Source organism: Oryctolagus cuniculus, chromosome 6, assembly GCF_051225735.1.
Source record: "Oryctolagus cuniculus isolate XC-2025 breed Fujian yellow rabbit chromosome 6, ASM5122573v1, whole genome shotgun sequence".
In the NCBI taxonomy this organism is placed as follows: domain Eukaryota; kingdom Metazoa; phylum Chordata; class Mammalia; order Lagomorpha; family Leporidae; genus Oryctolagus; species Oryctolagus cuniculus.
In genome coordinates, this window is record NC_142872.1 from 7170777 (window position 1) to 7194602 (window position 23826).

General features: G+C 56.6%; 1 protein-coding gene and 1 long non-coding RNA gene across 2 annotated transcripts; one reads left to right on the forward strand and one right to left on the reverse strand.

Moving 5' to 3' along the window:
* Positions 1–421: 421 nt before the first annotated feature.
* On the reverse strand, positions 422–20113 carry TICAM2 (TIR domain containing adaptor molecule 2). Its single transcript, NM_001204346.2, is given in 2 exon segments — positions 422–4163; positions 19960–20113. A coding segment is annotated over 1 exon segment (720 nt). The 5' UTR covers positions 4106–4163; positions 19960–20113; the 3' UTR covers positions 422–3385.
* LOC149125991 (uncharacterized) lies at positions 6964–11563 on the forward strand. Its single transcript, XR_016235063.1, has 3 exons — positions 6964–7800; positions 8680–8842; positions 9842–11563. It is a non-coding gene; the product is annotated as an uncharacterized LOC149125991 (long non-coding RNA).
* Positions 20114–23826: the final 3713 nt, after the last annotated feature.

Here is a 23826-nt window from a genome sequence, read left to right on the forward strand (position 1 = left end):
CTGTCTGGCACACGGCCACGGCGCCAGCAGCTCCCTTGTCTGTGCACGCAGGGTTGGGGCAGGCGTGACTTCTTGAGCCCTCTCCCCCACCCCTCGCTGCAATGCAAGGGTGTGTGGGCAACAGTCCCAGCAGGTAGGACCCGCTTGGTGGAGGACAGGGCGGGGCTTGGGCCGCGGGTCTGCTCCACAGCAGTGGGGCCGGCATGGGCGGGTGGGAGACGGAGGAGTGTAAGCGCAGCAATGAAGAGAACGCACAGACGGCCCCTCGCCATCACCGCCGCCAGGAGAGACACGCCGCCCAGCTCCGCGCGCGCGTGCGCAGTGGCATCCAGGGCCGGCACAGCCACCACGCGGACTGGAGCGGGCCCCACAGCACACTGAGGACGCAGGAGGGAACGCCAGGAAGGGCCTGGGCTGTCTTTTTACCTTTATTATCGTGTGACAAAACGTCTGGAACATCATTGACTGAAGCATTTTCAACATAGGATGCAGAGGCATAAGCATGCACACCCCCTGTCCCCAGAGCCGCTTCAGCCCCCACAGAAGCTCCGCACCCACTAGCCAGCACCTTCCCGTCCTAGACCCGGCCCCGGCCCACGACCGCTGTCCTGGCGGTCTCTGAGACCCGGCGGCCTGGCGACGGAACCACGCAGTGCTGCCCCCCGCATCTGGCTGCTTCTACTCAGCGTAACGTTTTCAACAGCGGCCTGCTGGGGCAGCGCTGGAATTCTAGTCCTTTCTAAGGCTGCATAATATTCAACTGCTTATAAGAACGTGAGCTTTTAACAGCATTTCTGAGTACCTTGGCGGAACTATTAAGTTACATGGCCAGCGCTGTGGCGTAGTGGGCGGAGCCACCACCTGCAGTGCCGGCATCCCATATGGGCGCCAGTTCTAGTCCAGGGTGCTCCACTCCCAATCCAGCGCTCTGCTGTGGCCTGGGAAAGCAGTGGAAGATGGTCCAAGTCCTTGAGCCCCTGCACCCACATGGGAGATTCAGAGGAGGCTCCTGGCTCCTGGCTTTGGATCGGCACAGTTCCAGCCGTTGTGGCCATCTGGTGAGTGAACCAGCAGATGGAAGAGGTCCCCCGCTTTGCTTCTGCCTCTCTGTAACTCTGCCTTTCAAATAAATAAATAAATAAATCTTAAAAAAAATAACTACCTGCGATTCAGGCCATGGCACAACGGGCTTTCTGCCTCTCACAGCTAAAAGAATCCTGTCCTTAAGCACAGCTGAGATTTCTACAGGCAGTGTAGCCCACAGAGCACCCAGGGGGAAGCTCCCGGCAGGCGGCAAAAGTTGTCAGAGTCCGCCGGACGTGCCTGTCCATACCTGCATGAGGACACGAGCACGGGGAGCGCCAGGTTCAAGGCCACGCCCAGGGAACTGCACGCACGAGCAGAGCTCAGCGGCTGCTAAGGGATGAAGAAAGAAAAATGAGGCAGAATGCCTATGCGCAAGGTCTCATCTTTTTTTTTTTAAAAAGTATTCTTTAGAAACCTGAGTGAACAGGTATAATAATTCCTTTCTGAGACTATAAAAGTATAATGGGCAGCATTAAAAATCAACTATGCAGGCCGGCGCCGCGGCTCACTAGGCTAATCCTCCGCCTTGCGGCGTCGGCACACCAGGTTCTAGTCCCAGTCGGGGCGCCGCATTCTGTCCCGGTTGCCCCTCTTCCAGGCCAGCCCTCTGCTGTGGCCAGGGAGTGCAGTGGAGGATGGCCCAGGTGCTTGGGCCCTGCACCCCATGGGAGACCAGGAGAAGCACCTGGCTCCTGCCATTGGATCAGCGTGGTGCGCTGGCCGCAGTGCGCCGGCCGCGGCGGCCATTGGAGGGTGAACCAACGGCAAAGGAAGACCTTTCTGTCTCTCTCTCTCACTGTCCACTCTGCCTGTCAAAAAAAAAAAAATCAACTATGCTGCAAAGATGCAAAAATACACTTTCATTGTGTGCATAAACCATTTTGCAACTATTATATCACATATCCCCTCAAATAATTCTTCTAAAACACTTCATTTATTTTCCTCTATTCGGAGGGAGAGGGAGGGGGAGGGGGAGGGGGAGGGAATTAGGGAGTCTTCCATCCACTGATGCACTCTCCAAAAGCCCAAACAGCCCAGGTTGGGCCAGGCTGAAACCAGAAGCCCAGAACTACATCCAGACCTCCCATGTGGGGGCCAGAAATGCACGTACTGCCTCCCAAGGTGCACAAGCAGGAAGCTGGATTAGAAGCTGAGCAGTCGGGACTCTAACCAGCATTCTGATACGGGATGCAGCTGTCCCAGGCGGTAGTAACCAGCTGGGCCACACCATCCACCCCACCTTACAGAATTCTACCATTTTTCTGGTTTCCTTCTCTGGTTCCAAGTCTCTCATGGCCTGGGAGAGGGCCAAGGCCTTTAGAGACCCATCAACCAACGCTTTCCCATCACAGCTAAAGGGTGCATTCACTGTCAGTCACCCTGGGGTGCCAGAGACTGGACCGGAAGAGGTCCTGGAACTCCCCTCCCCCGCCTCACCCACCACAGATGCTCTGCTCGTCACAGCAGGACACAACCCAGTCACCCCGTATCCTCTCTCCATCTGACGGGCAGAAGGGCTATGAGGGGACGGCACAGGTCTCCCAGGGGCCTCCCTGGCCAGCTAGGAGGCTGGGGCACCAGAAGAGGATGTGATAAAATACATCTCCCGCTTCAGGTCCAAGGCTTTCAAGATAATCCCCACACACACGTGTGCATGCACTCCGAAGGGCCAAGTTACTGCAGACGCCTGCATGGGCAACATGTCCTGGGCAGACGCGTGGCCAGGGACACGCCTTTTGGAAGCTCAGAGGACAAAGCCCTGGCACCCGACAGTGACTCACACGACAGCTGCGGGCCCCAGAGGACACCCCAGCGGCACTGCGGGGGGCCCGATTCACCGCCACACCGCGGGAAGGGCTGCTAAGCCGGGCGGCAGTCGCCCCCATGGACGCAGATGCCAGCAGAGAAGCACGGGTTTGGGCTCGTGTCACAACTCTCAACACCTGACACGCCCCAGGGGACAGCACCCAGAGGGTGTGAGCCATGGGAGGGGCCCCAGGAGGGAGCGTGCTCAGGTCCCTGGGGCCATTTTCTCCCACATGCCCGTGGGGAGCCGGCTTCTCAGTATAAGCATCCTGTTTCCGGAACACCTGTCCTACAAGTTTCTGTCCGAGGCTCAGTACCTGGGACACGAACGTCCGTGCCTGAGAAGAAGCAGGAGAGGAACGCTCCAGCCCTGCTGCTGGCCGCTCTCCTGTGCCCCCGCCCCCCAGGCTCCCATAAGAAAAGGGCTGTCCTCTACGTCAAGGCGTCCCAGCGCCGCTGCCCCAGGAGCCGGCCGAGGGCTGCATGCTCCACCTCAGGCGACAAGCTGTCTCTGCGCTGCGCTTCTCGTCTCTCTCCAGATGGCTTGCTGGGTCCTGAACACGGACTCCTGGAAGATCCTCTCCACCTGGGTAGCAAAGCCGCGGCCTTCCTCCTCCAGGGCGTTGATGGTCTGCAGGGCCAGGGGCGTCCTTTCCCGGGGCAGGGGGTTGTTCAGGGGCCGCATGGGGATGACGGAGTTGTATTTGTGCAGCCTGTTCACCGAGTTCATCAGGGACGTGTAGAACTGGAATCTGCACCAGGTGTCGCGCAGGAAGTTCTCAGTCAGCAGCAAGATGGTCCAGGCCGAGCCGTTGACCGCGGCGTCGAGGTTCTGCAGGTGCTGTCTGCCACACGGCATCTCGGCGAAGACCATCCCGGGGCTGATGCCGAACTCGTCCTGCAGCAGGCTCTGCACCCGCAGCGCTTCGTCCGTGTCCTCTTCCGCGTGTAGGATCACAAACTTGAGGAACTCCTCCTCCTCCTCCTCCTCCTCCTCGCCTGCTGCGGGAGCCTCTGTCAGGCCCACAGGCACCTCCCGCTCTTGCACTGGCTCCCTGGTAGCACCGCCATGCTCAGCACCCTCACCCAGGGCGGCCTCTGCACATCTCCTGGAACTTGACCCAGGAGGTCCCTGCTGTGTGTCCACGCCGTGGCTCGTACCCCGGGAGAAGGACAGGGGGCAGGAACCTGCTTTGGACTTGCCGACACCCATGTCACTCTCCAGGCCGGGAGGAGAAAGCTTTACTTACTGCCCAGCATTTCTTCTCAATCTAAAAGGAGAAATCACAAAACAGAGGAATATCGTAAATTTTACTAACATGCGGGAGACGAGGTTTTCATTCCACCTAAGACGGAAACGACAGAGGCCCTCGGGAAGTCCAGACTTCTGCGAGCCTCACCGCAGCTACAGGCAGGCTGACAGGAGACACTGGGACATTTAAGTGGTGCTGGCGCCGTACGCCTTCAGGTTAACATAAATTACTTCTGTATTTTAGGGCAAAGGCAACACCATTCTTGCCATATGGAGTGGTAATCCGGTCGCTCCATGATCAAATTACTGTGCCGACTAGGAACAGGTGAAGAGTTAAAATTGTATATGTGCGGGTGTAAAAAGTTAAGCTTAAGCTTACAGGTTTAAACCTTCCTGGTGCAGCTGTGAAAATAAGACAGAGTGAAGTAGCACCTTGACAGTAGGGACTCTGTGGGGAGCAACTCGGACTAGACTAAGTTACTGGAATTAAGACTTATTCTATGCATCTGCTCTCCCACAATATGGCGCTGAGAAGGGAGAAGCAGCTTCTACGCAGCTGCCTCCAGTTCAACCAATAAACAGCAGGAGCTGCTCCTGATTGGAGGAGAGCAGCGTGCTCGGCGTGTGGGCAGCAGAGTTGGGATTGGTGGAAGAGGACTATAAAGGAGGAGAGAGACAACATGCACCAGGAACATCTGCGGAACACCTGTGCAGCCCCCGAGAGAGCCGGCCGGCGGTGTGCCGCTCCCCCGCGGAAGTGGGGAAAGTGGCAGGGGGTACCACCCTTCCACAGAGGTGGGAGGGTCGGCAGCCAACCCGGGAAGAACCAGCAGCAAACCTGGGAAGGGCCGAGCAGACAAAAGAACAGCGCAGGGTCCAGTGTTGTTCCTCCATGAAGAGGGGGAGCGACAGGACTCCATTTTGGAGCACTTGAGACTCCATTCTGGGAAAGCACCCCCCCACCGTGAGACTCTGGTCTGAAACTATGATCTCAAATAGTCAGACAACAGCAGTGCACTACATCACCCTTGGCAGAGCACAGAAACCCCCGAGCATGATCGCTCAAGCTTAAAAGTAGAAAGGTTGCACCTGGGTTACCTGGGCTAATGATGAAGATGTGATTTGTCTATGTCTTAAGATCATAATTGCTGATTGTAAGATTTTAGCAACCGCTTAGCAACCGTGTATTCTCTCCCTCCTCCCCATTTTGCGGTTTTTGCCTTTATAAACCCTATACTTTAGTTCCTCGAGGCCTCTCTGTTCTTGTATGTTCAGAGAGCCCCAACAATTTGGATCAATAAATCTTTAACCCTTTGCTGGTTGCATGAGAGAGTCTCTTGGAGACGTTCCTCAGGCGGTGGGCATTTTCAGACCCTAACACAGGAAAACCCAAAGAAACAGGGTATTCAAACATCAAATGCAGACTGATTTTTGTACTCAACGTAAGCACAAAACAGAGTGCAAGTCTTCCAAGGACGGCTGGCGGCACGCCACTGCCTCAGCACAAAGGGAAGACGTGAACCTGTGACTCCTGAGGGGAAGGGGGGGTCAGGACTGGCTCCCAGCCGTTCTGCCCGCATGGGTCAGCCAACGCTGCAGGGAGGGGCTGCCGGGGAGGAAACCAGCACAGGGAGATCACTAAGGAGACCTCTCCCCAGCCCATGCCAGAAACGCTAACGACACACGCTCATTCACAGAGAAAAATCTCCGCTCAGCTTGGAAGTGAAACCTAGAAACAGAAGTAACAATCTTCTCCGGTGAACACAACAAAGAATGAGGGGAGTCCATCAAGTGGGACACACATCTGTCACAGCTCAGTGACACCAGGACTCAGGAAAAATCTCTGGGTAAGCAGCCAGCACCAGGGGGTGGGATCCTCACCTACAGACACGCTGAGCACCAGGCACAGACCTCACCTAGACACGGTGAGCACCAGGCACAGACCTCACCTAGACATGGTGAGCACCAGGCACAGACCTCACCTAGACACGGTGAGCACCAGGCACAGACCTCACCTAGACACAGTGAGCACCAGGCACAGACCTCACCTAGACACGGTGAGCACCAGGCACAGACCTCACCTAGACACGGTGAGCACCAGGCACAGACCTCACCTAGACACAGGGAAGAATAATAGTGCCCGAGTCCCTCAGTTATCACAAGCACTCCTTATACGAATCTTGATGAAATTCTCTATGTTTTTCCTTATCGTAGCAGTTTTCAGCATTTTTCTTAAACAGCTGCTATGTCTGAATGACTTCAGCTTATGTACCTGGGTTATTTATATGATTATGAATATAATTATAATTTCTTCTTGAACTCTGGTCTTTGCCATTACTAAACAAATTAAAATGTTCTGGGATATTCCTGACAACACGGAGCCTGTGTTTCTCTCTTCCAAATTTGCTGTGTTTGGTGAGAGAATTCTCCTTGGAACTGCCTGGAAGTGTGTATTAGTAATGTCACAGAGAGCCAACATCTGCTGAAGTTACTGGGATTAGATTCACAAGGAGTACTTTCCTTTCTCAGCTGATCTAATCGTTCCACTCTGAATTTATGTTTTTTATTATTATTATAAAAGAACGCATCTAGACTCCGATCTTTCCTAGGTCTGAGCCGAGGGTGACAGGACCTGACTGGTCTGCACAGGACCGGTCTGCTGTTGTGCAGGGGAGAGAGAGCGCAGCAGCAGTCACCGGCGTGGTGCACAGTGGAGAGCTGGCTGGACTGGGGGCGTATCTACAAAGCAGAGCTGAGCGGATCTGCCGATGATGCGGCGGGCACTGAGCGCAGCCTGAGTTGTGAGAGAAGTGCAGCGTGAGATGTGTGTCTACATGCGTCCATGTCCCTGGTGTGCAAAGCCTGCAGACCACGCAGGGGGAGTGCATGGGAGGAGGCGGCCCAGTGTGAGATGTGTGTCTACATGCATCCATGTCCCTGGTGTGCAAAGCCTGCAGACCACGCAGGGGGAGTGCACGGGAGGAGGCGGCCCAGTGTGAGATGTGTGTCTACATGCGTCCATGTCCCTGGTGTGCAAAGCCTGCAGATCACGCAGGGGGAGTGCACGGGAGGAGGCGGCCCAGTGTGAGATGTGTGTCTACACGCGTCCATGTCCCTGGTGTGCAAAGCCTGCAGACCACACAGGGGGAGTGCACGGGAGGAGGCGGCTCAGCTGAGATGTGTGTCTACACGCATCCATGTCCCTGGTGTGCAAAGCCTGCAGACCACGCTGGGGGAGTGCACGGGAGGAGGCGGCGGCACGGCTGAGCCCCACTGCACTCCCAGCTTTTGAGGTTGAGAAGAAAAAGAACCAGCGAGGCAGGCAGCAAAGGGCTGGCCAGGAAGCCAGGAGGAAACCAGGGCACCACGGCCCCAGACACACAGGGCTGGGAACGGCCCAAGGCAGAGCGAGTGAGCGAGCCGTGCGATTGTCCCAGATGCCCACGACTGGCCGGGTAGAGGAGGACGAGAACGGGGAGCCGAGGCAGCACCGTGGAAAACAGCACAGACTCCAGTGGGACTGGACCTGGCCGGGTGGGGGTGGGGCCAGGAGGCGAGAGGCCTCTGGACAGCTCCCTGGAAGGAAATAAATTGGAGAAGGAGTAGAGAAAACCACCTGCAGAAGGTTTTCCCAACAAGGACGGGAGAAGGCTGAGGTAGAGGCCAGAGGGAAGGTGGGGTGGGCTGCGAGGGTGGCTGTGAAGCGGTCTGTGGGTTAGGGCTGCCAGGAGCCAGGAGGGAGCGAATTCAGCCCGGGAAGGGAGGCGCAGAGCCGCACGCCGCGCTGTGCGAGGCAGCGATCCGGCCTACATGGTCGGGGCGCCAAGTGCAAGGCGTTGGCGGTCAAACCAGAGCAGGCGCAGGAAGCTGCATGGCCACAGGCAGGTGGGGCCAGGCCAGGGCCGGGCCGGGGTCAGGCCGTGCTCCTCCGACTGCTTCGCTTTCTCCGTGACTCGGGAAGCAGGGCCCTTCCTGAGGGCTGCCTCGTTCCTCATTAGATGGGAAGGGGCCCGCTGGGGTGACACCCCCTTGTCGGCAAGGCCTCTGTTCCCCTGCAGGCAGGGCAGCACGGGGAGAGGTGGGGGCGAGGGAACCCCCAGGGCCTGTCTGGGCCTCGGCCCCTGCAGGGTCTGCCAGCTTCCTGCGTGCAGGGCAGCCGCCAGCCCCCTCGCCCCTGAGCTGCACGTGGGCTTCTCTTTCAGACCGTCCAGCTTCCCGGAGAGACCTTGGTAATGGCTAGCTTTCTACGTCAGCGGGCAAGGCCACAGCGCCCGGCTGCTTGTCCAAACACAAGTCTAGAAGCCGCTGGGATTAGTGTTTAGCTCAGAGGACTGAGTAGGGCAGATCAGCCTCCAAGAGGCACGTGGGCCACATCCACTCTGCTGCAGGCTGCAAGGGTAGCACCGGGGCCCCAGCAGGAAAGGAACGCTGCCCCTAGATGCAGCACGGAACCCTGCCTGGGTTTGCCGTGTTAGACTCCAGGTGCATCAGCTCTTGCCCGAGTCTCCAGCCCACTGGCCTGCCCTGGATTTCAGATCAGCCCCAGAACCTGCACCTGCGAGCTGGTTCCCAGGAGAAACGTCTCTAAGTAGATACACAGGCACGCACTGGCTTTCTACCTATCGACCTTGCTACCGTGCATCCTACTGGTCCTGCTTCCCTGAAGAATCCTAACCCAGCCCAGTGTGCTGCCCTAGGGTAAGAGTTCACTCCTGCATTTTTAAAGACATACTTGTTTATTTCTTTGAAAGGTAGAGCAACAGAGAAAAGGAGAGAGAGAGAGAGGGAAAGGGAAGGGGCGGAGAGGGAGAGATGAGAGAAAGAAGGAGGGGAGGGGGAGGGAGATTCTCCCTCTGCTGGTTCACTTCCCTAAACGGCTGCAACAGCCAGAGCTGACCCAGGCTGAAGCCAGCAGCCAGGAACTCCATCTGGGTCATCCACACTGGGGGCAGGCACCCCAACACTTACATTTGTCACCATCCGCTGCCTTGCCAGGTACCCTAGTAGGAAGCCGGATTGGAAGTAGAGCAGCTGGGCTCTAACCAGCTCCAACATGGGATGCAGTGTTGCAGGCGGCATCTGAACCCGCTACACCATAGCCCCGGCCCCAGTGTTTGCATTTCTAACACAGTCTGAGGTGCAGGGATTTGGCCTGGCAGTCATAAGGCTGGTCCAGACACCCACACCGCACACTGGAGTACTGAGCTCCAGTCCCACATCTGGCTCCCGACTGCAGCTTCTCGCTAACGCAGATGCGGGGGGCAGCCACTCCTGCCACTCACGTGGGAGACCTGAGCTGGGGTCCTGGCTCCCAGCTTCAGCCCAGTCCTGGCCAGTGAGGGTCTCTGGGGAGTGAACCAGCAGACAGTAACTTGCTCTGTGTGTCTCTCAAAGAAATAAGTAATTAAAACTTGGGAATTGTTATCAGTAATAATTTGGGAATAAATTACATACGCACATACAACTTTAAGTGAGTGAGTCCGCCGCAGAAGTTGTTTCTGTATTTCCATCACTGCCTTTGAGATTCAGACATTTAAGACATCTAAAGTTACGGATTCCAGGGCTGCACTCCATCCCCTTGGAGCAGCTGTTCTCCGCACCCGAACAGCACCACCTTGTGGAAATACTGTGTATACGCAGTCAAGGATTTCTTGCTCAATGCAGCCTCAGTTAACATTAATCCGCATTTGCTATTAGGAAGCAGGCTTTGCTGGAAGCTGGCTCCGCACCGAGCCGCGCTAGCTTTGAGGCTGTGAGGCAGGATCAGCAGACAGGACTGGGCTCACTGCCCACTGCGCCCGGCCGGCTCCAGGTCCAGCACTGGGAGAGCACTCAGGAGCACCGCCTGGAGGGGGAGCACGGAGCCGGAGGCGGTGCTGTCCAGGAAGGGGCCGCGTTTGCAGACAATGCGGGAGCACCAGAGGGCACCAGCGGTCCGGCGTGTCCCTGGATTCCAGTCCATGGAGGTAAAGGCAGACGCATGGGGGTAGCGGTGAGAGGGCAGCAAGAGGGAGTGAGCGCAGAGGACCTTGGACTCCATGAGGCTGGCAGAGTCCCTGCGGGTTCGAGGAGAGGAGTGAGGTCTGGGATGTGCTTAGACAGGTGAGAGTGGTTGTGGGACGACAGCGAGCTGAGGGGCTTTTGCCATCATCAGGACAGAAAACAGAGTCCCGAGCGAATGAGCTGACAGTGGAGACAAAGACTGGGAGGAGGAACGGGTGACGCCCTGGCAAAGGTCACCGAGGCCTCCCAGGCCTGTGCCAGTGCACCTGGTCGCAGTGGTGCCGTGTGTTTGCCGAGATGAGACAAGCCACAGGAGCGGGGTGAGGTGAGCACTTAATCCAGTGGTGCCAGGACCCTGGAGGGCAGCTGTCCAGAAGGCAGCCGATCCCATGGGTCTGGGGCTGAAGACAGAACAGGGGAGGGAAGGGGGAGTGGCTGAAGACAGCAGCCGAGGCTGAGGGGCGTCTGGGGAGCAGGCCAGGTACCAGGGCTGCCCCACGCAGCAGGCACAGCAGGCCGCACCTCAGAGCTCCCAGGGCAGGTCCACAGCCGTGGTGGGGGGCACCAGGAAGTGAGGCTGTCCCCAGGAAAGGGCGGGGTGAAGAAGGGAACGAGGGGTCTGGCATTGTGACGTAACAGGTAAGGTCGCCACCTGCTATGCCGCCATCTCGTACGGCTGCTCCACTTCCCATCCGCTCCCTGCTAACGGCCTGGGAAAAGCAGTGGAAGATGAGCCAAGAGTCTGGGCCCCTGTCATCCACGTGGGAGGCCTGGATGAGCCTCTGGGCTCCTGGCTTTGGCCTGGCCCAGTCCTGGCCGTTACAGCCATTTGGGTAGTGAACCAGTGGATGAACATCTCTTTCTCTCTCTCTCTCTCTCTTTCAAATAAATGAATAAATCTTGAAGAAGAAGAAGGAAGATGAGGAGGAGGGGGAGGATTAGGAGGAGGAGGAGGAGGAAGAGGAGGAAGGAGGAGGAGAAGAAATGGGAGCACGATGAACAAAGGGGCAGGTAAGTTTTGTTACGAAACAAAGTGACAAGTGGAACCTGCTTTGAGCTGAGACCCTGAAGGCTCCACCCTGGGTGTAAGGCAGATCCAGAAATCGATGACCTTGGGGCCGAGCTGTGGTGCAGTGGGTTAAAGCCCCAGCCTGCAGTGCCAGCATTTCCTATGGGCACCAGTACAAGTCCTGGCTGCTCCACCTCCCCTCCAGCTCCCTGCTAATGTACCTGGGAAGGCAGCGGCAGTTGTCCCAAGGGGCCCCTGCACCCAGATGGGAGACCAGGAAGAAGCTCCTGGCTTCTGGGTTTAGATCGGCCAACTTCCAGTCATTATGGCCATTTGGGGAGTGACAGTGGATAGAAGATCTCTTCTGTAACTCTGCCCCTCAAATTAAAAAAAAAAAAAAAAAAAAAAAAAAGGCCAGCGCCATGGCTCAGTAGGCTAATCCTCCGCCTTGTGGCGCCGGCACCCCAGGTTCTAGTCCCAGTTGGGGCGCCAGTTCTGGCCCAGTTGACCCTCTTCCAGTCCAGCTCTCTGCTGTGGCCAGGGAGTGCAGTGGAGGATGGCCCAAGTGCTTGGGCCCTGCACCTGCATGGGAGACCAGGAGAAGCACCTGGCTCCTGCCTTCAGATCAGTGCAGCGCACCAGCTGTAGCAGGCATTTGGGGGTGAACCAATGGAAGGAAGACCTTTCTCTCTGTCTCTCTCTCACTGTCTAACTCTGCCTGTCAAAAAAAAAAAAAAAATAGATGACCCTTCAACAAATGGAAGTGCAGTTTTTAATAATTCCAGTCCCAGAAATAAGATTAAGTTACCGCTGCCAGGGACCTGGCAGAAACAAAGACAAAGACTTTTTGGAAGAGGAAAAGAAAAGCAGCAAAAGCAATCAACAATAGAAACAAACCCATATGGACTCCAGACTTCTATTAATAATGTGCTTGCTCTGTTCAAGGGACTGAAAGCTAATACTGAACACTTGGTCAGATAACTGGAAGCCTTTTTTTTTTTTTTTAAGCGCACCCATGGCAGGCAAGAACAAAAGCCTAGAAATCAAAGACACAACAGTTGAAATTAAGAAGTAAATGGATGGTTTAATATCAGATTATATTAGCAGAAGAAAAAACTCAGGAGCCAGAAAACAGGCTAGAAGAAACCATTTAGGAAAAAGCACAGAGGAAAAAGAAAAGAACGGAAGATACGAGAAAGCAGACAGGAACAATGCAGGAGAGCCACACAAAGAGAGGGTTTAGCAAATGTGTAAACTGGAGCCCCACGAGGAAAGCAGAGAGAAAACAGGACGAAAACAACCACTCGGGGCCCTGGTCGTGGCTCAGCAGGTTAAGCCTTCACCTGTGAAGCCGGTATCCCATGTCAGTGCCAGTTCAAGACCTGCCTGCTCCACTTCCAAACTAGTGCCCTGCCAACGTGCCTGGGAAAGCAGTGGAAGGTGGTCCAAGTGCTTGGGCCCCGTCATCCATGTGGGAGACCTGGAAGAAGCTCCTGGCCCCTGGCTCGCGGCTTCGTATCAGCCCAACCCCAGCCGCTGCAGCCATTTGGGGAGTGAACCAACGGATAGAAGATTTCTCTCTGTCCCTCCCCCTCTCTCTATGTAACTCTGCCTTTCGAAATAAACAAACAAATCTTTAAAACAAAAAGAAGTCTTACAAGCAGCAAGAGAAAATAATCCCCGTCAACAGAGCACCCGTGAGAACGTTTCTCGCGAGAACAAGGACGGCAGGGAGACGACAGCTGCCCGTGCGGCCGGGCAGGGGGAGCGGCCACAGCGTCGTGCAGCGTCAGGAGCAGCTGTGCACCAACGCGAGCGTGGACTGACCACGCTCCTGGGCACAGACAGCTTCTCACAGCAGACACACAAGAAGTAAAACCACGAATAATTTTGTTATTCAAGAAAGACACAACTGAAGAGTCCTCTACAAAGAAAACAGCACACTCAAGGGGTTATGGGGAAGGCAGCCAAATTCTTAAAGAGGAAATGACACCACCAGAGGATTCACACAAAGGAACTGCCCCCCACTTCTGTTTATGAAGCCGGCATAACCGTCACACCAAACTCAATGTGAGAACTACGAAAAGGGAAATTGCAGATCAGATTCATGACTACTTCTTTAAAAGATCATAACAGGAACATGGATCCTGTCTATAAAAGGACAATAATCTGTCCGTGGGGCTGGCGCCGTGGCGCAGCCGGTTAAACTGTCACCTGGGATGCCTGCGTCCTGTGTCCGACTGCTAGTTTGAGTCCCAGCTGCTCTGGTTTCCATCAGCTTCCTGCCAATGCCACCCTAGAGGGCCACAAGTGATGGGTGAGGTGCCTGGGCCCCGACACTGACACAGGACCCCCAGGCTGGAGCTCCTGCAGGGCCCAGGCACCCAGCTGAGCAGCCCAGAACATCTGCGGCTTGATGACTGGATGGCGTCCTGCAGCTGCAAGCCCCTTCCGGCCCTGACTGGCTCCTGGTTCTCACCATCCCACCGTGGACCGGGGAGCACTCCCCCACCTCCCCTGTATAACAGGAGCTCCTTTTAGGCCAGGGCTGAACTGCTTCCTGACCCAACAATCACTTTTGGGCTCTGCTGCCTCTCTATTGGTTCCCAGAGATTACCTCATTAGCGTACGCCTCGACCCATCAGGCCAGCATCTTTGCTCAGAAACGCATGAAAATCCCAGCCAGGCAGCCCTGGCAGCCGCAGCCCTCATGGGGACCGACTCCGGGGAGCTTTCTCTGCTTCTTTCAATAAACCTTTTAGGCTCTGCTCACTCTTCCTAGTCTCTGTGCCTCACTCTTCGTGGTCGGGAGACAAAGAACTCGGCAGAGGGGCTGCAACACAGGAGCCGTGCCCCCACGTTCCGTGGGGATGGACACAGAGCCCAGTGACTGAAGCCACGGACTCCTCCTGACGCTACCATGGCAACACCAACGCCGGAACTCCGGCAACACTTCTGGGGGCTCATCTGGGATCCTGGGAGGATGAGTGAGGGGATTCCTCTCACCTCTGTTATTCTGCAGACCCTTATTCCCCATTGTAGTGCCCACCACTCACAACGCCGGGTCCCTGCCCGCCCGCCCGCCGGCTAAACGCGCCCGTCTAAGACTCAGTCAGGCTCGCCGAGAAGGGCTGGATCAGCCCGTTCTGTGCTGACTCAGCTTCCTTTCCCGGGCTCGGCCTGTCGCTCAGACAGGCGGGAAGTCTTGGAATAGCTGGAGGTCTCGGGCCAGGGCAGCACTCTGGGGTTACTGAAGACTCCGGGACAGGACCCCAGACGCCAACAGCCCCTCAGAGCGCTGGGCTGACACGGCGACCTGTCTGCAGGGGCTGGAGATGGCAGGCCGGGCAGCTCCTCCCCGGGATCCGAAGCCTCCCCGCCTGGACCTGGACTCCAGCCGCCCATCAGGAGTCAGGCTGGAGTCTGGAGTCTGGAACCCGCGCCCGGCCCAAGCCACTCGGCCTCCTCCACGCTGCTTCCTCTTGTCCGCCGTGCCCCACGGCCGCTGACTGCCCTTGCTGTACACGGCCTGTGAGACCAAGGACCGGAGGAGAAGCCCCCTGCTCTCCTCGAGAGACTGAAAAGGGCCCTGGCCAGACGCACCTCACTGTCCCGGCTCTGGGGGCACAGGTGCTTCTGCAGGACGAGTTCTTCACCTGGTCAGCCGGAGACGCTAGGCAAACGCTCCAAGAACACGCCCCAACAAGGCCCGAGAGAGCATGTTAGAGTCTCCTAAACACTGCCCCACCCTCGCCTCAATCTTTGAGGCCCAACAGGGAGGAGAGCGGAGAGGAAGGCTGCGGCCCCACCCTCTGACAGATGCAGAGGCCTCCAGGGTGCTCTGTGACTGAATGGGACGTTTCAGGAAGGAGTGGCCACCGCTCTGCCAGTGGAGGCCAGTCCCGTGGCCTTGTCCTGCCTGTAAGGGGAACCCACTGCAGAGCCCACTGCCTTTATGCACCTGAACTTCACAGTGAAACCTCCTGCCACAGCAACCCCTGGATGGGCCTCTGGGACACCCCTTCCCCTAAAGGCAGCCAGGGTTACCTTGTCACGGGGGAGGATGACAGAGGGGCCCTGGTGGGAGTTTCCAGGGGGCCTGGGCACCCAGCTGAGCAGCCCAGACCATTTGCAGTTTGATGACTGCACAGAGCCCGTAGCTGCTGGCCCCTGCTGGCCCCCAATGGCCCCTGCTGATTGGTTCCTGCTGGCCCCTGCTGGCTCCTGCTAGCCACTGCTGATTGGCTCCTGCTGGCTCCTGCTGGCCCCTGCTTGCCACTGCTGGTTGGCTCCTGCTGGCTCCTGCTGGCCACTGCTGATTGGCTCCTGCTGGCTCCTGCTGGCCCTGCTGATTGGCTCCTGGCTCTCACCAGCCTCAGCCCGCCATGTACCCGTTTGGGCTCACTCCCCACTTCCCTGTGTCACACAAGGTGTCTTTACTGTGTGCTCACATTTTGTTTTCCAGCAAATAGTCCACACTCAGTGACTAAGTACAAGCAGCAGGGGCCGGACTTGTCAGAAAAAACATGACAGATGGGTCTACTGAAAGTGCCTCCAGGAAGTGACACAAGGACAACGGACACAAAGACCAGTCGGTGGAGGGAGACAGCGGCCACAAGACCAGCTGGCAGAGGGAGACGGCGGCCACAGGCATTATGGAGGCATCAGGATACCCCTGCAGCAACAGTCCTGCGAAGTGGAAGACACCACAGGTGACTCTCGGGGATGCTACAGTGGGCGAGCTCATCTCCACGGTGGCGATGCAAACAGACCTGGTCCAGCTTCGCTCCTGTGCCTCCTGGCTCCACAACCCACTGTGACGCGACCCCAGCGGAGGCTGGGCCACCAGCACACACACCTGAGACGGCGGGAACAGCCCTTCCCTCTTGACCCCAGCTGTCTGGCCTGCAGCTGTCCTCAGCACAGCGTGGACGGATCCGTCAGTCAGTCCCGATTCAGCCATGCCAGGTCTCAGTCCATGATAACAGTGAATCCACACCAAGACAGAAACGTGGACACCGTTCTCACTCCCTTTTCCTCATTTAAACCAACACTCCCTGACAGCTACCCAGCTCATCTTGAAATCTGATCAATAATTCTGTCTCCTAGCTCTTCTTCAATCCTTCCCTTTCTCTCCATGTCCCTGCCTGTGCATTGCAGCGTGGTCGCTCCTCCACAATTATAAATTCCCGTCATATCCCACTGGGGACAGGCACTGTGACACGGCAGGTTCGGGGGCCCCACCTGGGATGGGGCATTCCATGTGGGAGTGCCCAGGTTGAGGCCTGGTCCCCCGACTTCCAGTCTAGCTTCCTCTGATGTGCCTGAGAGGCAGCAGGTGACGGCCCAAACACCTGGGTTCCTGTCCCCCTCACGGGAGATACAGAATGAATCCTGGCTCCTGGCTTCCGCCCGGCCCAGCCCTCACTGTTGCAGGCATCTGTGGAGTGAACCACTGGACGGAGGAGCTCTCTTTCTCTGTCACTCTACCTTTCAAATAACTGAACAAATAAATGATGGCACTATCATTTGCCCACATACAACCCAAAGCCTGAGCTACAGTTGCCACCCCCTCGCTCTGTCCTACACCTCCACTTCCAAACAGGTCGCCGAGTCCTGTCTATCCAACTTCTGTGACACAACATAAACTCCGCATTGCCCCACTGGAGTGCAACACGTCCACCGTGGGCTAGGGCACTGCTGGCTGAGATTCCCGTCTCGTGGCCATCCTAACTCCTTCTGATGCAGCCACCAGACTGTCCTTCAAGAACATGCATCTGCTCAAGCCAGTTTGTTTGCAACCCTGCAGCGTCTTCAGGCTGTGTGCAGAATCCAAATCTCAATTTTTTTTTTTTAAAGATTTATTTGAAAGACAGAGACAGAGACAGAGAGAGGTCTTCTACCCACTGGTTCACTCCCCAAATGGCTGTAACGGCTGGAGCTGAGCTGATCCGAAGCCAGGAGCCAGGAGCTTCTTCCAGGTCTCCCATGTGGGTGCAGAGGCCCAAGGACTTGGGACGTCCTCTACTGCTTTCCCAGGCACATGAGCAGGGAGCTGGATGGGAAATGGAGCAGTGAGGACTTGAACTGGTGCCCATAGGGGAGGCCGGCACCACAGGCCGGGGCTTTAACCCGCTGCGCCACAGCGCCGGCCCCAGAACGGGATTTCTTAGCAGGCCCCCTCACGCCCGGTGTGGCCGGCGTCCCCAGCTCACCTCACCTCTTTTTCCCTTCCCCCGAGTCCTGCCCTGCACAGGATCGTATGTTCAGAATCAGACTGGCTCGGCTTGCCCGTCACAGCATCTGTGGAGACAGCTCGTTGCAGATTTGAATTATGAAGCAAATGATTCTGCTGTCTTATCATGGGAGACCTTGTACCCAGTATCACAGGCTAGCCAAAATTCCCCTGCAGGTCAACAATCAAGTGTCCACACCTGGGCAGTGGCAACAGACTCTATCACCTAACTCCAACTCTATCCACCTAACTCCGTCTATTCACATCACTGCAACGTTCAGGAGGCGCAAGTGTTGTGGCGCAGTGGGCTAAGCCGCTACCTGCAGCACGGGTATTCCCTCTCAGAGCAACAGTTCCAGTCCCGGCTGCCCCACTTCTGATCCCGCTCCCTGCTACTACACCAGGGAAGGCAATGGAAGACGGCCCGAGTGCTTGCACCCCTTGCCACACATGTGGGAGACCGGGATGGAGTCCTTGGCTCTAGGCATCACCCTGGCCCAGCCCTGGCTCTTGCAGCCATGAGAGGAGTAAACCAGTGGATGGAAGATCTCTCGCTGTAATTCAGACTTTCCAATCAATCGGTCATTAAAAATATATATATAGAATGTAAAGGCAAAGTATCTTAAGACACGTCTCCGAACACTCACACCCATGTGGAGGGCCTAGGGTTCCAGCTTCCTGGTGTGCATCCTGAGAGGCTGCAGGTGCCAACTCACAGACTCAGGGCTCTGTCACCCACATGGGAGACCCGAATCGAGCTCTGGGCTCCTGGCGTCAACCTGGCCCAGCCCCCACTGTTGCCAGTGTTTGAGGAGCGGCCACAGGTGCAGGATCTCTTGATGCCTCTCTCTGCCCCCCCCCCTTTTTTTTTTTTGACAGGTAGAGTGGACAGTGAGAGAGAGAGAGACAGAGAGAAAGGTCTTCCTTTTTGCCATTGGTTCACCCTCCAATGGCCGCCGCGGCCGGCGCACTGCGGCCGGCGCACTGCGCTGATCCGATGGCAGGAGCCAGGTGCTTCTCCTGGTCTCCCATGGGGTGCAGGGCCCAAGCACTTGGGCCATCCTCCACTGCACTCCCTGGCCACAGCAGAGAGCTGGCCTGGAAGAGGGGCAACCGGGACAGAATCCAGCGCCCCGACCGGGACTAGAACCCGGTGTGCCCGCGCCGCAAGGCAGAGGATTAGCCTAGTGAGCCGTGGCGCCGGCCTCTGCCTTTTAAATACATAAAATTAGCAAAAAATACTTCTAATTCCAGAAATAGTGTTTTAAACTTCACCTGACTCTGCACGGGGTGGGGGGGTAGGGTCCTGGAAAGACAAGACCCAGGACAAAACCCGCCAGGAGGTGCGAGAGGAGAGGGCAGAAGCACACCCACAGCCATCCTCAGATGCGAGATCAGCCCTCGCCTGCGGCGAGTCCCCCACCGGCTCACGCTGAGTGCTTCATTAGCGTGCATCTCGGCCAATCCGGCGAAGCCCGGGAGGAGCACGCGCAAACCCCTCGTCACGGCCCTCGCGCGGCCCCGGCTGCCTCAGCCTTCCCCGGGGGACGGGGAGCAGGGGGCAGCCCCACGAGGTTGCGGCCCGGCCGGGCAGGGGCTGCTGCCCCCTGCACACAGCCGGCGCCGCGGAGAGCCCGCCACGCGTCCTGGGGACAGATGCCTCTCCCGCAGCTGCGAGGGGAGGTCCCGGGACGGCAGCCTCGCCCGTGGGCACGCACTGCCCATCCACACCGCACTCCCGGCCCGCCCGCACCACATGACTGCCCACACCGCACGCCCGGCCCGCCAGTGGACACGCAGCCCGTGTGTGCGCCGCATCTGCCAGGCCGGTCGCCGCGCCTGCGTGCTAGGGGCCCCGGCCTCCCCGGACCGCGGCCGCGCGTGGGGCGGTCGCTCCAGCGTTGTCTTGGGTCCGCGTCACGGGTGCGTGTGCCCGCACGGGGGGAGACGCATCTACGCGAGGGCCACGCCGTGCGTGGACGCCGGCACCGCCGGGAACGAGCACGGGGGCCTGGGACCACGGGGGCTGCCCGGCCCGCAGGGAGCGCGGGTCCCGCGGTCCTGCTGAGACGGTGCGGAGGCTCCGGGGCGAAGCGGAAGTTCTGACCGAACCTGAGGGGACATGGCCGGTGCTCGCGGAGGCGCGGGCAGGGCAGCGGCACCGGGAAGGGCTCCCGAAGCGGCCGCCGAGAGGCCGGGGGGCACCCGGGGGCGCCCACGGCTGCGTGTTCCCCTGGAGCTCGGGGGCGCGCTGGGGGCGCTGCTGGTTGTCCGTCAGGGCCGGGGACGCGGCTCCGCGTGGAGTCTGCCCGTGTCGGAGTGTGGGTGGCGACACCGCCTCCGAGTGGGAGAGGCGCCGGGGTCCGGGCGGTGGGCGCATCCCGGACCTCGAGGCGCGAGCCGCCGAGCGCCCCAGTGGCCGGCACGGACGCGGGAGCTCGGCCCCGAGCCCTGGGCGTCCGCGGTCGCGCGGGCGTGGGACGCAGGACGGGAAGCCGCGGCCCGGCGCGCTCCCCTTCCGCGCACGGCCCCGCGCAGCAGCGCCGTCCCGCCCGGCCCCGCACTTGCCTGCGGCGCGCCGGCCTGGAGAGGCGCGCGGAGTCGGGCGAGGTCCGGTGCGGAGCGGCGCGGCCGGAGCGCGGAAGCCGAGGCCCGCGAGGGCGGAGCGCGGAGCCCTGAAAGGGAACCGTGCGCGGGGCACGCCCTGTCAGCCTGCCCGGGCCCGCAGCCCCCGCTCCGCGACGTCTCACTGACCAACGCCGACCGGGGCGGCCGCCGGACTTTCCCGGGCCTCTGGGGCTGCCCCGGCCCCGAGACGCCCCGGGGAAGATCCCCACCCAGTCCGGATGCTGGGCCGCGGGGGCGCCTCCCAGAGCACCCAACACGCGGCCTTCCCCTCGCCTCGGGCGCCGCGCCTGCCCGGTGGAGGCCCGCCGCGACGCGCTGGCTCTCGGCCCCGCCGTCTTTGCTTGACATCGACGAAGCCGCAGGTTGTTGGTCGCCTCTAGCCCGCAGCCCGCCAGACCGGCGCTTCTCAACCCTCCTCGCTGCGGGACCACCGCGGACCCCAGGTGCGCGCGCGCCCCAACTCTCTCAGGTCCAGGGCGCAGGGCCCACAAGGGCTCCATTTCACCTTTTAAACAGCTCCAAACTTTTGCATTGTTCCCTACAGTGTTTTCACGTGTTGTACTAAGCAACTGTTTAATTGGCTACAAGTTTAATACTTTCCCTCCAAACCTTCAGGAACACTCTCCAGTTCTGCGGGTAATGCTTGGAGTGCCATCTTTGCACCAAGCACCAGGGAGCCCATGCAGAGGCGAGATGTGGAGCTGACCCTGATCTGGGAGACAGACACGTGGACAGGACAGCTTCAGAGCCCTGCGTGGGGAAGGAAGGAAGATGGAGCGAGTGGGCAAGTGGGGAGGAGTGAATTCCAGCAGAGGCTTCTGGGACAGGTGCGACGTTTCACCTGTGGCCTCACAGCCTGAAAACCTGTGGCACTGACACTTCGCTTTCCAGGTCTTGTCTCGCGCCTCTCGCTCACTGTATTAACTTCCCCCGGTGTTCCTACGTGTTGAACTCACCATACGAGTTGTCTGAACATGGATTACGGCACTCAAAACAGAGAATCAGAACTTGTTTTTCACCGCAAGGCAAGCATCACCACACGGTCCAAGATTGAGAGGACATGGGATACCTTCTCCCACCACCTAAGTGTTAGTCTGAATATCAAAACAGAGATAAGTAGAAAACACCCTAAATGGATATTTAAAGAAAAACTGCCTGAAGAAAAATGGAAATGACAAAAATAAGAAAAGAAATCCGCTGCTGGGGGGGGGGGGGGGCTGCTTCCCCTGTGCCGGGAACAAAGTCCTTGGTTTCTGATCCAAGAGTTCTGTGTTTTCTGCCAGCATCATTAAATAGTAACGAGCTAACTTCTCAGCGTGGAGATGGGGTGAAATCAAATCCCAGACAGACCTGACAAAATGGACGGGTGAGTCTTTTAGTAATGGTGGAGTAAAGATAACACCAAATTCCCTCCCTTCAAACCAAAAACTCTACCAAATTTTAAAAAACAAAGTTCCACAGGCTTTCTCTGATGAAACTGGAAAGCTGAGTGTAGTCAGAAAGTACAACAGAAGTGAGTGACGGGAGAAAAGCTCATGTGGACCAATCGCCCAAGGCAGAGACGCATGGGGAAACACAGCAGGCACTCTGTGAAGGAGAAGGGGAAGTGGGGGAGAGGCGGAGGTCTGTTTTCAGCACAGCTGGACGGAGAAGGAGAGTCTGCTGGCACACCCTTGCTCCAGGCTGGGGCCCAAGAGCTGTACCCCAGAGTTGATGTACAAACGGTCCTGCAGTGCAGGGACACAGGTCTATACGCATACCCCAGACTGCTAATGAATTCAGGCGCTTGGTGGGACAAAACAAAAACCTCAATGTAGACAAAGTCATCTCAGCTTTTAAGTCATTTCTGTGTTTTTCCCAGACTTTTCAAGCAAACAACCAAAGAATGAAGTGCAAGAATAACCAAGACAACATTCACCAGCACCGCCATGAACAGACAGCAGGAACAGAATCATAGCAGGCTGAGTACTGGAATTTTCACACAAAGGACAAACCACGGCGATAATAGCCCCACTAGGAACTGCCACAAGTGCACACACATTAAACATAAGAGCAGATAAGAAAAAACAACCTAACCTAAAAATTATAAAACCAGGAAAAATTCAGTGAATGAATCCCAAAGTAGAGTAGAAACAGCTAAAAGGTGTAAGAAAGTTTAAGAAACTATCCAAAATGATGAAGAAGAAATAAAGACAGAACACTAGAGGGAAGACGAAGCTATGGGAAATACTGTAAGAAAGTCTATCATTCACTTACTTGGATCTCAAGAAGGCGACAAAACACTGGACAGAGGCAAAATTGAGATTATCATAGTTGAGGATTTCCCAGAACAGATACATCAACTCAGATGCACTACGCCAAACAAACCCCACTGGAGAAAATACAACAAAATCTCCACTTAGACACACCATCGTGAAACTGCCTAAAATCAATTTAAAAAAATCTTCAAAACAGCCAGAGGAAGACGGACTCCTTAGTTTCAGCACAGCATGAGATTGACAGCCGACATGCTCACAGCAACACTGGAAGTCAGAGGACAACAGACCCCACTAAGAAGCCTAAAAACAGCCTTCAACAAAGATGTTCTCAAAAAAAAAAAAAAAAAAAAGATTTGCCACCAGAGCTGACCTGCACTAAATTCTAAATGTATATTTCAGTCAAAAGAAAACTGACTGCAGATTGAAGCTTAAAGATACAGCAAGCAATGAAGAGCAAAGATGAAAATTTTTGAGTCAATCTAAATGAATATTAACTGTAGACAAGAATAGCAATGACTTACATGTAGAGAGACACAATATGTGACATCAGCCACATACAAAAGCTGAGAAGGAGGTAAATGGTGTTAAGGTGTTCTAAGGGCACTGCTTTACAAAGTCTGGGCGAGTTTAATCTTTGATCAGTCAGATATACATATTAAAATTTCTAGGAAAACCATTAATAGAAAAACATACTTTTAACAGATGGACAAAAAAGTAATAGAAAAAAATCTATCTAAAAAGAAAAACAAAAAACGAGAAAAAAGGAGCAAAGACCACCAGATAGGACAAATAATCCTAGTAACATAAATATGATATAGACAAGAGACACTATCTAGAAGGATGAGGTGAACGACTGCTGCAGCAATGAAGACACAGCATGAGATACCTGCAGACCACATCAAGTACCTGGGGTCAAGCCCCAGCTCCGCCTCTCAGCCCAGCTTCATGATGATGTACCCGCCGGGAGGCAGCAGGCCCTGGCTCAAGAACTTGAGTCCTGCCACCACGTGGGAGACTGGATGGAGTTCCTGCGTCCTGACTTCAGCCGGGCCCACACAGCTGTTGCAGGCAGTTGAGAAGTATGCCAGCAGATGAAGATCTGTCTGCCTGCCTTTAAACTAAAATGAAAATAAATTCTGAAAGAAGATGCAGGAAGACTAAGGGCTGAAAACAAAATCGTGGAGAATAAAATATAAATGCTAACTTAAAGAAAGCTGGTGTATTTACCTTAGTATCTGGCAAAATACATTTCAAAGTAAAATTTTATTAGTAATTTAATTTTTAAATTTATTTTTTTTGACAGGCAGAGTGGACAGTGAGAGAGAGAGACAGAGAGAAAGGTCTTCCTTTGCCGTTGGTTCACCCCCCAATGGCCGCCGCGGCCGGTGCACTGCGCTGATCCGATGGCAGGAGCCAGGTGCTTCTCCTGGTCTCCCATGGGGTGCAGGGCCCAAGCACTCCCTGGCCACAGCAGAGAGCTGGCCTGGAAGAGGGGCAACTGGGACAGAATCTGGGGCCCTGACCGGGACTAGAACCTGGTGTGCCGGCA